The sequence below is a fragment of the Canis aureus genome, chromosome 26 (genome assembly GCF_053574225.1).
Source record: "Canis aureus isolate CA01 chromosome 26, VMU_Caureus_v.1.0, whole genome shotgun sequence".
Lineage (NCBI taxonomy): Eukaryota > Metazoa > Chordata > Mammalia > Carnivora > Canidae > Canis > Canis aureus.
In genome coordinates, this window is record NC_135636.1 from 25,258,333 (window position 1) to 25,271,614 (window position 13,282).

Sequence of the window (13,282 nt, forward strand, 5' to 3'; positions counted from 1 at the left end):
ACCCTGATTCAACAAATATTGAGGGAAGAGTATGTTCAAGGCGTTGAGACAAGTTGTATAAGAGATTCAGGAAATAAATACAACAAAGATGTTGCCTTCAAGGGGCTTGCAAACTGGTGTGACAGGCAAGGCCTGTACCTAAATAACCAAAATACAAGGTAGAAATGATGAATGTCTTAAAATTAAATTAAAACTAAAAGGCATTATATTTATGACACATGTAAATCTCTAGCACTTTGGAATGCCCAGAGATTTTCTATGATATTTCATAATAGAATGCTGCTTAGCATCCTGAGAATTCTGAAAACAATGACAATTATGATATCTGGGTTTTGTCAATTACGCTATTTCTAATTCATCTAATAAAGGCAAAAACAGATACAGCAAACTAAGCAAGCCATTAAAATTGAGTATCAGGGGACGCCGGGGTGGCTCAGCATTTGAACATCTGCCTTTGGCTCAGGGCGTGATCCTGGTATTGAGTCCTGCATCTGGCTCCTTGCGAGGAAGCTACTTCTCCCTCTGCCTGTGTCTCTGCCTCTCTCTGTATGTCTCTCTTCAATAAATAAATAAAATCTTTAAAAAAATCCTGAGTATCAGAGTTTCTTACTCTGGTAAGGTAGCTTTATGTATATTTCTTAAGTAAATATGCAGGAGTATTACAAGTTTCTGAAAACATAACCTTTCCCTGCAAACATAGGAAGAGCTCAAGGGAAAGAATATAACTTGTCCTTAACTACAGAAACTTAGAATCAGTAAAAAGGAAGTTTATATTTACTATATATCTTGGAATTACAGAGTGCCACCAATGAAAAGAGCTCACTCAAAATAAAAATACAAAAGGGAACCAAAATAAGTGAGACCAATCAACATTGCAAGTATACCTGGGCGAAATGTCATCTTCATTTTAAGCAATGCTTCACTGCAATCTGCCAAAAGATATTTTGCCTTCCTATTATAAATTCGCACAACTCCCAAAAGAAGGTGTCCTGAAGTTCGAAGTGCAATTTTCACCTTTCAATAATTTTTAAAGTATTAGAATGGTAAGAATTAGACTCATAAACCCTGTTTGAAAATTATAAAATCATAGAATTTCTTCTCTTTAAAAAGCAGACATTTTGCTTATTCTTATTTAAAGTGAATTATTTAACTTTTACCTCATCTTGTAAAATGATTAACTTTTATTCCTATTCAATGAAGATAATCTCATGTACCATTTAAGTGAAATACGTTATTATTGGTTTTATGGGAAGACTATAAACTCTGCAGTCAGGCCGACTCAGGTGCAAGCCCTGGCTCAGTTGCTAAGGCTGCCATTCAACCTTCTGGAACTTCAGTTTATTAATAATGGCTACAACTTATTATATACTTATTTTATGCCAGCCATTGTCCTAACAGCTCTTCATATATTATTTAATTTTGACAACTTGTATTTACAGAAGGAAAAAACAGACTCAGAAATGGTAAGTAGCATGCCCAAAATAACACAACTGCTAATGGAGTAGGAATTAAATTAGATTAATTCAAAAGTTCATGCTCTTATCTATTACACTTCACTGGGGTTAAAAGAAGCCCATCTCATAGGGTTGTTGTGAAGATTAAATAATCTAATGAACATAAAGCCTAGCCCAGTGCCTGACAAATGGAAGGTTTTCAATTATAATTTATCCTTCTTTCAAACATAAAAATACTTAACCTAAAAAAAATATTAAAATATTTTAATGCAAGTTCTAATACCTTATTAGAGTGTTTTATAAGGAACATAGTACTTTGTGAAGTGTTTACATACATATTTTGATTTATACTCAAGACTTTTTTTTCTTCTCTCCATATTCATGTACTCATTATTTTTCTAAGTACTTATTTGGTACCTACTACATACATGGTATTTTATTAAGAGAATAAGAAAAGATTACAAAGCATGTATAAAACATGACCTTTCTCCTTCAGGGTCCAATCTGTTCATGATAAACATATGAAACAGTTAATTACCAACAGAAACTGATATGTTTATTCTCAGGTAATAAATGTTATGGGAATTAAAAGAGAGAAGACCATTGTAGAAAGTGAAACTTCCTTGGAAATGTATTTTGTGATATTAACATAATTCAGTTCCTTTCTTCTTCATAAGTCATGCCAAATACATACTGTAATTTTAACCAATAACATACCTTAGGTGAAATAATTTTTTCAATGGTTATCTCTAGATTACATTCAAATACATGAGCCTTTGTGAGTTTCTTCTCCCAGTGAGCTGCAAGCCAGATTTTGGCCAATGGCCCTCGCTTACTCATAAGCACATGTGTGTAGAACATGTTGCCTGTTTTCCTTAGCTGTTTAACAAACTAGAGGGAACATTAAAAGATATTTAAAATTTGATTACAAAAATATTTCCATGCTGTTTCACAGTAAAAACACTTTTTTCATTAATTCTATAAAATAACACTCAGATTATCTTCTAGTTCAAGGCATCATTCAAATGATTTTCTTTAAAGAAGAAACGTCATTTAAAATATGAAATCATAAACTAATGAGAGCTCTGTTTGATTGTGAACCACAACCAGTTTATATGTATTCTGATCACTGATGGCTTCTTACATTCTACTTATTTTACCCAGCAAAGGATTTGAGTTCTCTTACTAACACGGTCAAATAAATAGAAGAGAAAGCCTGGGAAAAATAGGAGATGGAAACAGGGAACAAAAAACAAAACAGGAAAAGGTGGACTAAACTAAGAAAAGTGAACACATGTCCCCTCTTTTCTAAAACTTAGGAATTTGAGACATGTTGGATTACTGGCTTGTAACTAAGTGTTGAATTTCTTTCTTTTCTTCAAGATGATCTGGTTCCATAATCCATTCAACAATGGATTAATCTTTGGAGTTAAAAAAAATGAACTCCAAAGGATTATAAAGTGGAAAGATGAAGAAAACAATAAAGTGCAGGAAAAACACAAAGAAAGGAAACTGGAATCAAATGTAAATGTTCTCAAATAAGAATGGTGAAAGAAAACCTTAACTTAGAAGAAAAACAATTTATGCACGTTTCTACCTATTGTACTATCCTCGAGAATATCGTTAAGACTCCACTTTAAGCAAAGGAATAATACTTTGGCTTCTAGAGAAGAATCAAGTTATTGCGCACATAAAGTAATCTTAAGCTGCCACTATAAAAGCCTTTTTTGCTTTTCTACTTAAAGTTCTGATCAGGAGAGAAAGCCGAGCCAAAATGAACACAAAAACAAAATCAGTCACAGAATTCCAAACTGAGGTGAACTTGGATCAACGCCCATTTCCTCCCCAAAACCAAATCACTGTGCCCCAAAATTAAAACTTAGGCATCTACCGAACCATATTCCCCAGTGAGAGAGCTGGAGATTTTAATGTTTATGGCCTGTGCCTTGCCTTGGGTCCACTTCTTGTCTGTTCTACGTTCGGTCTTGGGATAAATTCCAATTTATCTTACAGGATTGCTCCCAGGTATATGGTCATTGACGTATTCTAAGGAAAAACAACAACCCTGCGATTTAATTTTCCTGAGACACGGATTTTCCCGAGCACACTCTCCACCCCCCCCCCCCCACCGTCCCCCCTCACCAAAAAAAACCCCAAAGTCCCGCGGGGTTATTTCTAGATTGGCCTGGCTTCGCGCCAAGCCGAGAGGCTGAGGAGAAACAGGAACCGGGAGCCAGGGAGAGGGAGGGGGAGGGGGAGGAGGGGAGGAGGGGAGGAGGGCGGCGGGGAGCGGGGGAGGGGCGCAAAGCCGAGGGGCGGGCGGCTCTGGGGCAGGGGCGTGGGGAGAGCCCGGGCGCTGCTTCAGGGGAGGAGAAGCCGGTGAGCGGCGAGGAAGGGGAGGCGCTGGGGGCGGGGTGGGGCGTCCACGAGGCGAGGCGAAGGCGCGAGCGCGAGGGCAAGGACGCCCGGGGGCTTCCTCCACAGCGACTCCTCCTCAGCCGTCAAGGCCGGCGGCCCCGAGACCCTGAGGGCAGCGCGGCGGCCGCAGGCGCCCGTTCCTCCCGCGCGGGGAGGGGGCGCCGGGTCGCGCCTCCAGCCCGGGAGGGCTCAGGGAGGCGGCGTTCCTCCCTCAGGCGCCGTCCGCAGGGCTCGCGCCGCTGAGGAGCTGGCGGGGCGCGAGTCGGGTGCCGGCGCCGCGGCCCCAGCACTCAGCCCGCCTTCAGCCCCCGGGTTGCGCCCAGCCCCTCAGGCTGCGCCCTACTTTCGGAGCCGGGTCTGAAGAGAGGCGTGCGGGAGCAGGGGCTTGGAGGACCAGGTGCCGGGGTCCGCGCGTCGAGTCCTCCCGGGGCTGCCAGGCGTCAGGGGGGCGCGGCGGGGCGAGGGGCGGGGCGAGGGGCGGGGCGGCCGGGAATGGGGCGGGGCGAGGGGCGGGGCGAGGGGCGGGGCCGGGACGGAGGCGGGGCGCGCCAGGACCCGGCTGGGTGCTTGCGCTGTCCGAGCTCTAACCTGGGACTCAAGCAGTGCGTGGCGGGGAGCGGAGGGGGCGGGGCATGGACCCTACAGGGAGGAGGACAGGGGCGGGGCCGGGCCCCACAGAGCAACTGTGAAGGGTGGTCTGACCCCTCTGCCTGGTCTCTGAACATCCGAGGACGGCCTCTCTTCTCTTCCACTTAGTACCTGGGGGGTTCCCTAGAGAAGTTACTTGATCGCCTGAACCCCAGGTTTTCTCATCTGTGGAATGGAAATGATGCTAATAAAAGTACCTGTGCCGGGCGCCTGGATGGCTCAGGTCGCAATCTGGAGTCCTGGGATCGAGTCCCACATCAGGGTCCTTCTCAGGGAGCCTGCTTCTCCTTCTGCCTGTGTCTCTGCCTCTCTCTCTGTGTCTCTCATGAATAAATAAATCTTTATTCTATTTATTTATTCATGAAACACACACACACAGACGCAGAGACACAGGCAGAGGGAGAAGCAGGCTCCACGCAGGGAGCCTGACGTGGGACTCGATCCTGGGTCTCCAGGATCAGGCCCTGGGCTGGAGGTGGGGCTAAACCGCAGAGCCACCCGGGCTGCCCAATAGAATCTTTTTAAAATTTTTTTTAAAGTAACTGTGCTGTAGGTATCGTAAGAGATAAATGAGACAAAGCATGTAAAGAACCTGGCAATAATAAATGCTCAAGAAATATTAGTTATTATTACTGTTATTATTAAAAAGATTGATCATATTGACCTACCTTTTGGGGACAGCAGTTACTTTCCTGCCTGGGAAGATCACAGCTTTCAATAGTCAAAAACAATTGCTAGAGCCTAAGAAAAATCATACCACTGAATAAGGATCCAAGGCTGGTTTCCTCCCTCGAGATTCATGGTAAATGCTAATAAACCTTGGAAGAACTCTGATATCTAATATGTAGATTATTGATAAGGTCCCAGGCTTCTCCTGATAGGTTGTCGCATTTACGCGTGTTAAATAACACATATTTAAACAAGTACATTTTAAAGATCTAATTGGCTTTATTAAATGATTCATGAATCAGGCAGCACCACATCTAGCAAGTAGACGGAAAAGCACAAAGTAGGTTTTTATGGAATAGCAGTGTGGCGTGAAAGTTAGCAAAAGAAGGATTGTTTCAGGTAATCTTGCTTTCACTTAGGAGCAAGAGCAAGGGGTCTTACTGTGCAAATTAACTCATCCTTTGTGGGGGATGGGGAGGGCTCCTTGGCAGACTCATTGGTGCCTGTCTGAAAATTCCTGACTGACCAGTTAAGACCACATTTCTGGGGGAGGTTGAAACTGCACTTAGCTTATGGATTAAGTCCCCGATTTGGGGACTTGGCCTAAGTGGCATTATTTTGGGCCTGTGGTTTTCTTTGTCTTTTATTTCTTTTTTAATTTTAAGCATTTTATTTATACATGAGAGACACACACACACACACACAGAGGGAGGCAGAGACCTAGGCAGAGGGAGAGCAGGCTCCCTGGGGGGAGCCCAGGACCCCAGGATCACGACCTGAGCTGAAGGCAGATGCTCAACCACTGAGCCACCCAGGAGTCCCAATGGTTTTCTTTTTAATACTCTTCAAACAAAATACTCTTTTCCCCATTTTGCGATGAGGAGATGACCCAGAGAGGAGAAGCGACCTGTCCCAGATCACATAGCTGGGAATGATGGTAGAGACAGGATTCAAACTTCGGTCTAAGTCCCATTTTCCCAGCTTGGGATGGGGTCACAGCAACCACTTAAGGAGATATCTGGGAGACACTTTTTTTTTTTTTAGATTTTATTTATTCATGAGAGACACAGAGAGAGAGAGAGAGGAGAGAGAGAGGCAGAGACAGGCAGAGGGAAAAGCAGGCTCCACACAGGGAGCCCGACATGGGACTCCATTCCGGCTCCCCAGGATCACGCCCTGGGCTGAAGACAGGAGCTAAACTGCTGAGCCACCCAGGCTGCCTGGGAGACACTCTTGATGCCCACCGCACGTGCACTTAATATCAGTCCCTCAGCACACCCACCACTCACCTTATGCTATCACTTCTCACCACCTCTACCCAGCCCACCCTCATCTAAGCCACCTGTCTCCTGGAGAAGGCCCACCAGCCTCCTCAGCAGTTTCCTTCCTATCACTTGCCCCTTAAGCCCACTGTCCACACCAAAGCCAGAGTAGTCTTTGAAAAATATAAATCGGGGCACCTGGGTGGCTCAAATCATGATCCTGGGGTCCTGGGATCGAGTCCCACATCAGGCTCCCCATGGGGAGCCTACTTATCCCGCCGCCTATATCTCTGCCTCTTTCTGTGTGTCTCTCGTGAATAAATAAATAAAACCTTTAAAAAGAAAAAAAGAAAGTATAAATCAAATCACTTTACCCTCTGTCTTCCTCCCTTAAAACCCTTTACATTTTCCTGTTTCTCTTAGAATAAAATCCAAACTCCCTCCTAATAAGTGCAGGGTCCTGCATAGTCTCTCCCTTACTTATTATTCTAGCTTCATTTCAGGTGGGTGGATTTATCTTGACTACAGTGAATCTTCAGGTTCAGAGCCCTCCAAGGCCCTGGACAAAACATAGCAATGTGTTCATCTGGGCACACGTCTTTGTAAACATTGCAGAAGTAAGATATTTAACTATAATCCTTTAAGATTGATGTCTCCTTCCATCCTAGTTCTCCATCCATCACACCATGGTGGCAGGGAGTCTTGAAGGATGTAGCTTTTAGCCTTAAAAATAAAAACTGCCAGTTTTACCTCACCAAAGATGGGTTTTATTTAGGAATAAAAGAGAATTGCAATCTAGAATAAATAAACCGCTGCAGACCTGCAGGCATGTCGGGGAAACAGGTGAGAGGCATGATTTTTTTTTTTTTTTTAAAGGGGAAAGGGGATAGATTGGGAAGGCTGTTATGAATTAAAAGTCCATTGGAGTAAATGAGAGTTTGAAGTATTGTGGGTTTTTATTGACTGAGCTGTTGCTGGAGGGATAAGGAAAACATCTCTTCCTCCAGCTGGAATGGTAGAGTAGTATCCACATCCAAGGTCAAGTTCATGAAAGGTCAAGATCATGAAAGGTCAACTCTGGCTCTTCCTGCTGGGTCTGTAACTGACTAAGAGTAGTAGGGCATGAAAGTTCCCTCTGCCAAAACCTCCCCACTCCATTTAAGTGAGGTTCCCTATTAGTAATTTTCACACAGCTAAGGCGGAGTTGAGTTAGGTGTACATTTAATTTTGGTTGAGATGTTTTGGACCGAATATTTGTGCCCCTCCCCCCCAATTTGTATGTTGAAATCCTACCCCCCAATGTGATGGTATTAGGAGGGGGCCTTTGGGAGGTGATTAGGCCATGAGGGTGGAGTCCTCATGAATGAGATTAGCGTCCTTATAAAGGAGACCCTGCAGAGCTCCCTTGCTCCTTCCACCAAATGAGGACAGCAAGAAGAGATGTCTATAAACCAGGAATCAGGGTGTCTCACCAGATGTAGAATCTGTTAGCACCTGAACCTTGGACTGCCCAGCCTCCAGAATGGTCAGAAACAAATGTTTATTCTGTTGATTAAGCCACCCAGTCTATGGTAGTTTGTTATAGCAGCCCAAAAAGACTGAGACAAAAAGGGTCCATTTATGTGGTTCACAGTAGCTTTCATCTATAGTAAGGTCACTGCTGCCCATCTCAGTGCAGGGGTTCTTCCAGGAATACACTCACTGGCCCCTGCTGACTCATCCTGCATTGTGACATGATGGTGCAAGACCATATATCATATTTAGGGCCCAGCATCGAGAGTCAGTACATAGTACATAGTCAGTACACAACATATAGACTTGAAACCTATAGAGCCAGAAGCTAGTCTACAAATAATGCTCTCAATCATCAGACATATTAAACTATAAGCAGAGGATTTGGTTCTCACCAAAGCCTAGTTAAAGCAGACGTTCTTGGCCATCAGAAATATACCGGGCAGGGATCCCTGGGTGGCGCAGCGGTTTAGCGCCTGCCTTTGGCCTAGGGCGCGATCCTGAAGACCGGGGATCGAATCCCACGTCAGGCTCCCGGTGCATGGAGCCTGCTTCTCCCTCTGCCTATGTCTCTGCCTCTCTCTCTCTCTCTCTCTCTCTCTCTCTGTGACTATCATAAATAAATAAAAAAAAAAAGAAATATACCAGGCAGTGCAGCACATGCAATTAGAAATGCACTGCATATTTTTTCTTCTTTCTAACAGGAATTTCTTCTTCTTTCTAACAGAAACATCAGAGTCCTGTGTTCATAGGCCATGTGGCAAACGTGGCAGGATTACAAACAGCTAGTACCTCCATGCGGGAAGTCCCATGTTTCATGACCTCATTTGTATTGTGTCATGTCTTTCTTAGCATTTCTGCCCTAGGGACGTCTGATACTTACTGATAAAATGGCCTGCAGATCTAACAAAAGTAGCAATTCATTAAGAGAAATAGGTACATTTCAAATCAAAGAAATGAATAGACTTGGATTGTTTAATAATCTCATTAATTTAAAGAAGTGAATTATAAAATTTATTGGGAAAAGATTAAGATTTCTCACTTCTTTGACATGAAATACTGACATGTTAAAGATTTCATCTTTCGGGGGCAACGTTGGTAAACTGGTTAAGGTTGGTACTCTGGTCAACTCAAGAGTACTTAAAATTAGGGAATCTTGGATGGCTCAGTGGTTGAGCATCTGCCTTTCGCTCAGGGCATGATCCTGGGATCCCGGATCAAGTCTCACATTAGGCTCCCTGCATGGAGCCTGCTTCTCCCTCTACCTATGTCTCTGCCTCTCTCCTTCTCTCTCTCTCTCTCTCTCTCTGTGTCTCTCATGAATAAATAAAATCTTTTTTTAAAAAAAGCACTTAAAATTAGTCACTATTGTACATAAGACAGATCATACATAAAAGAAATTTAGAAGCTTTCCCAAATTTGACAATAATATGAAAATTTTACATGGCAAAACCTTTACAACCTAAAAAAATTGTTTAAACTATCCACAAAGAAGTTAATCTTGTAAAGACCAAATTACCTTCCTTATCTTTCTAGAAAAACAAAAAAATCATTGTTTTATGACTGGATGATCAAAGAATACACAGCAAAAAAATGTAGAGAAAAATTATTGTAGAACTGTATCATTAATAAAAATATTATTCAATGTCTCTAGAATGTATGATGTTTGTGATAGTTGTCAGCTTTATGAACTCTGTGATTTGTTATTTCTTCTGTCCTTCTTTTAAAAATTCCCTTTCTAACCTAGTTCTGTATTTATGACCTGCGTTCTGTTTCTTTAATAAAAGAAGACTCTAGATTTTTTTTAATATTTTATTTATTTATTCATGAGAGACACAGAGAGAGAGAGAGAGGAAGAGACATAGGTAGAGGGAGAAGCAGGCTCCCCCCAGGGAGCCCGATGTGGGACTCATGATCCCTGAACCCCAGGGTCATGCCCTAAGCCAAAAGCAGAGCTCAATCGCTGAGCCATCCAGGTGTCCCAAGAATACCCTAGATTTTAAAAGCTTCAGGCCCCATGAAACTTGGTCCTGTCTCCTGCTCAACCCCCTTCCCCTGGCTTCCTGTCTTCTAGCCATATTGGACTCCCTCTATGCCTGCTGCTTAGGAAAGCGGCTGGCACATAGTAATATCAGAGAAAAATATTTGTGGATCAATGAATGACTCGGAAACTGGAATGCTAGAATGTTAAATACATGAAAACATACATTTTATATGTTTGATTCCTTGCTACATTCCCATGTCCAGAAAATTGCCGGGTTTATAGCATGTGCACAATTCATATTTTAAAAAATGAATCCAGGCCTATTCGATTGCAGATAATGCTTCTCGCCATTGTCTCCGATTATTCCCAGTTTACAAAGCACTTTCTCAAGATCCTCTCCATGGCTTGGGGAGGTGTCATTTTCATTTGAGAGCTAAGGTTAAATGGAGGATCAGAGAAGTGATTCGCCCTAGGTCACTAAGTCAGTGGCAGAGCTGAAATTCACACCCAGAGTTCGAGGACCAGAAAGCCTCATCCTTCATAGCCTTCCCAGGAAGATGTCCCACCGCAGGAAAGGATGGTGAAGGAGCCAGTCCTGTAGAACTCAGAGCAGGCAGGTTCCAGAGGAATTACTCTGCGTGGACACCAGGTGGCGCCCATGGACAGAGTAGTTACCCCAGGCTGACAGCTCTTGGGAAGGACCACAAAAACGTTGGTCAAATATCAAACTTTGAATGGCCCATTTAATTGGCTCTCAACTATCCTGCTTTTAGCTTCCTTGGCTAGTGCTTTTTGGGCCTGGATAGAAAACCTGGTCTCTTCCTCCTGAGTAGGGAAAAACCCAGTTCTCCACACCTCGTCTGTCACCAAATGTGCATTTTTCCCTCCCACTCCAAGCAATTGTCCATGATACCAGCTGGGTGTCCCTTACAGTTTAGCTCAATTTTGATACTATCTACCTGGAGATCTGTGTGTACAGGTGAAGGGCTTAATCCTACGAGACTGCTCCTCCCTCCCCCACTTCAGATGCCAGTAGCAAGTAGTAGGTTGCTAGGTTACCCAAAACTTCCACCTGTCTTGGCTACAAATTGGGTCTTCCCATGACCCCGTCCCTGGCTCAGTTAATTTGCTAGAATGGCTCACAGAACTCAGGAAAAACTTACCTTTACCAGCTTATTAAAAGATGCAGATGAATAGCCAGAGGAAGAAATACATAGGATGAGGTCTTTGAGGGTCCCAAGCACAGGAGCTTCTGTGCTTGTGGAGTTGGGGTATGGCACCCTCTGGTACGTGACTGTATTCACCAATCTCGAATTTCCCCCAACCCCCTGATATTAGGATTTCATGGAGGCTTCCTTATGTAGGTACCATCAATTATAAGCTCCATTTCCAGCCCCTCTCTCCTCTCTGGAGGATGGGAGGGAGACACTGAAAATTCTAACCTTTAATCATGGCTTAGTTTCTGGTGACCAGCCCCCATCCAAGAGCCAGCTACCCAGGAGCCTACCTGAGTCCCCTCATTAGAATAAAAGATGCCTCTAGTGCTCTTATAACTTAGGAATTTACAAGGGTTTATTGGTACTCTGCATCACGGACGGGGTCAGGCAAATATAGAATAAGAGATGCTCCTAGTGCTCTTATTGCTTAAGAGATTACAAGGGAGTGAGAAGCTCTGTACCAGGAACCAGGGGCATAGATCAATATATATTTTCCATTATCTCCCAGAGCCTCAGTTTTCTCCTCTGTCAAATGGGAATATTAATATGCGGTCCCTAGCCAGGTGATATGTTTTGGTGCCTGTGCATAGTAGATGTTCAATAAACATGTGTCATCCTTCTTTGGACAGGGCCCAACACACTCCAGCTATACAGAATTCTTCTTAGCCCTGTATGTTGTCCAGAGAATGATTTCCAAAAAAAAAAAAAAAAAAAATGAGAGGGAAGTTCTCTTGTTGATTACCTACGGTGGTAGCTGAAAAGTGATGCCCACACCCTAATCCCTGCTATTTGTGAATGTTGGTTTACATGGAAAAAAGAAGAGGGGGCATGGCTTCACAGACATTGACTGTGTTAAGGATCTTGAGAGAAGTTTATTCTGGATGATCCTGGTGGGTCTTAAAGGCACTCACATATATCCTGAGTCAGAGAAAGGCAGAGGGAGAGTTCACACACATAGGAGAGGACAATGTGAAGACAGACCAGAGATGGGAGTGATGTAGCCTCAAGTCAGGGAGTGCTGGCAGCCACCGGAAGCTAGAAGAGGCCAGGAATGCACTCTCTCCTAGAGCTTTTTAGCTTCCAACCTCATCTTTCTTTTTCACATCTGTGGCGCATCCTCTACTCACCCTTGAATGTAAAGCTTGAGTGTATAGTCCTGTTTTTGTTGCTTTAGCGGAGAAAACACTGGATTTCCCTTTCTGAGACCATGACCACATGCTCCCTCTGGTGCTCACTGTCTGTTCTGGATGTACGTGATTTTCAGCTCAGTCCTCTAGGAGCCCATGCTGATCCCACTTCCACTGTAAGCCCCTAACCCCAGCCTCTAGGCTCAGTCTAAGTTTGCTCTGACCAAGGATCAGGAACTGAACCTTGGTTCCAGATGTGGGGTCTTGGAGAACAACAAATAATCCGACAGAGGAGACAGGCTCAGGAGTTCCAGGTCTGTCTTCCTAGATTGGTTGAGGGGCACTTGGCAGGGGTTTTTGGTTGGGGGTCCAGCTGTGGGAAGCTGGGAGGGACAGTGGATGCTGGTGGTTGGAACCGGGCATGGAAGACCAGTGTCCTGCTTTGCCCAGCCAGGCAAGTATCTCTCAATGATGGTTGCTAGCAAACTTCTCTATCTGTAATAATCATAGTTCTGCAAATCAGCACACAATCACATGACCTGTAATAACGAGCTGTCATCTACTAGCCTTTCCAATGCCAGGTGCTGGGTCAAGTGATTTCTATGCATTATCTCATTTAATCTGTACAATCATCCTAGGGCATAGATACTATCTTTTTTTTTTTTTTTTTTTTTTCAGGTGAGGTAGCTAAATAAGTAAATGGTGGACCTGGAATGAGAAGTCAGGTTAGCACCCATGTTTGTATTCGGGAGCATGCCTGTTAAGACCACAATGTAATATCATTTTGCACCCATTCTCTTGGCAACAATAAACATTGATAATACCAAGTGTTGGTGGAAATGTGGAGCAACAGGGACTCTGAGACACTGCTTGTGGGAGTGTAAGTGGCCCACCATGAAAAACAAGTTTCTCATAAACTTGATCATTTGTCTACCTCCAATTCAACCCTTTGTTACATGCCTTGGAGAAAGTCTCATTCTTGTGCACCGGG

At 43.8% G+C, this 13,282-nt stretch overlaps 1 protein-coding gene across 10 annotated transcripts in view; it reads right to left on the reverse strand.

Moving 5' to 3' along the window:
• RAD21L1 (RAD21 cohesin complex component like 1) overlaps window positions 1-4,339 on the reverse strand; it is a 29,635-nt gene extending 25,296 nt beyond the window's left edge. For 3 of the 10 annotated variants that reach the window (XM_077872538.1, XM_077872544.1, XM_077872535.1), the window contains exons 1-4: window positions 4,216-4,339; window positions 3,405-3,500; window positions 2,172-2,345; window positions 885-1,014 (exon numbers count right to left, since the gene is read on the reverse strand). In XM_077872538.1, the coding sequence (XP_077728664.1) occupies window positions 885-1,014; window positions 2,172-2,315 (274 nt within the window). In that variant the 5' untranslated portion in view covers window positions 2,316-2,345; window positions 3,405-3,500; window positions 4,216-4,339. Of the gene's footprint in view, window positions 1-884; window positions 1,015-2,171; window positions 2,346-3,345; window positions 3,501-3,596; window positions 3,737-4,215 lie in introns of those variants that run through there. The other 7 variants (XM_077872540.1, XM_077872539.1, XM_077872537.1 and 4 more) reach the window with 6 other exon arrangements.
• Between the last annotated feature and the right edge of the window lie 8,943 nt (window positions 4,340-13,282).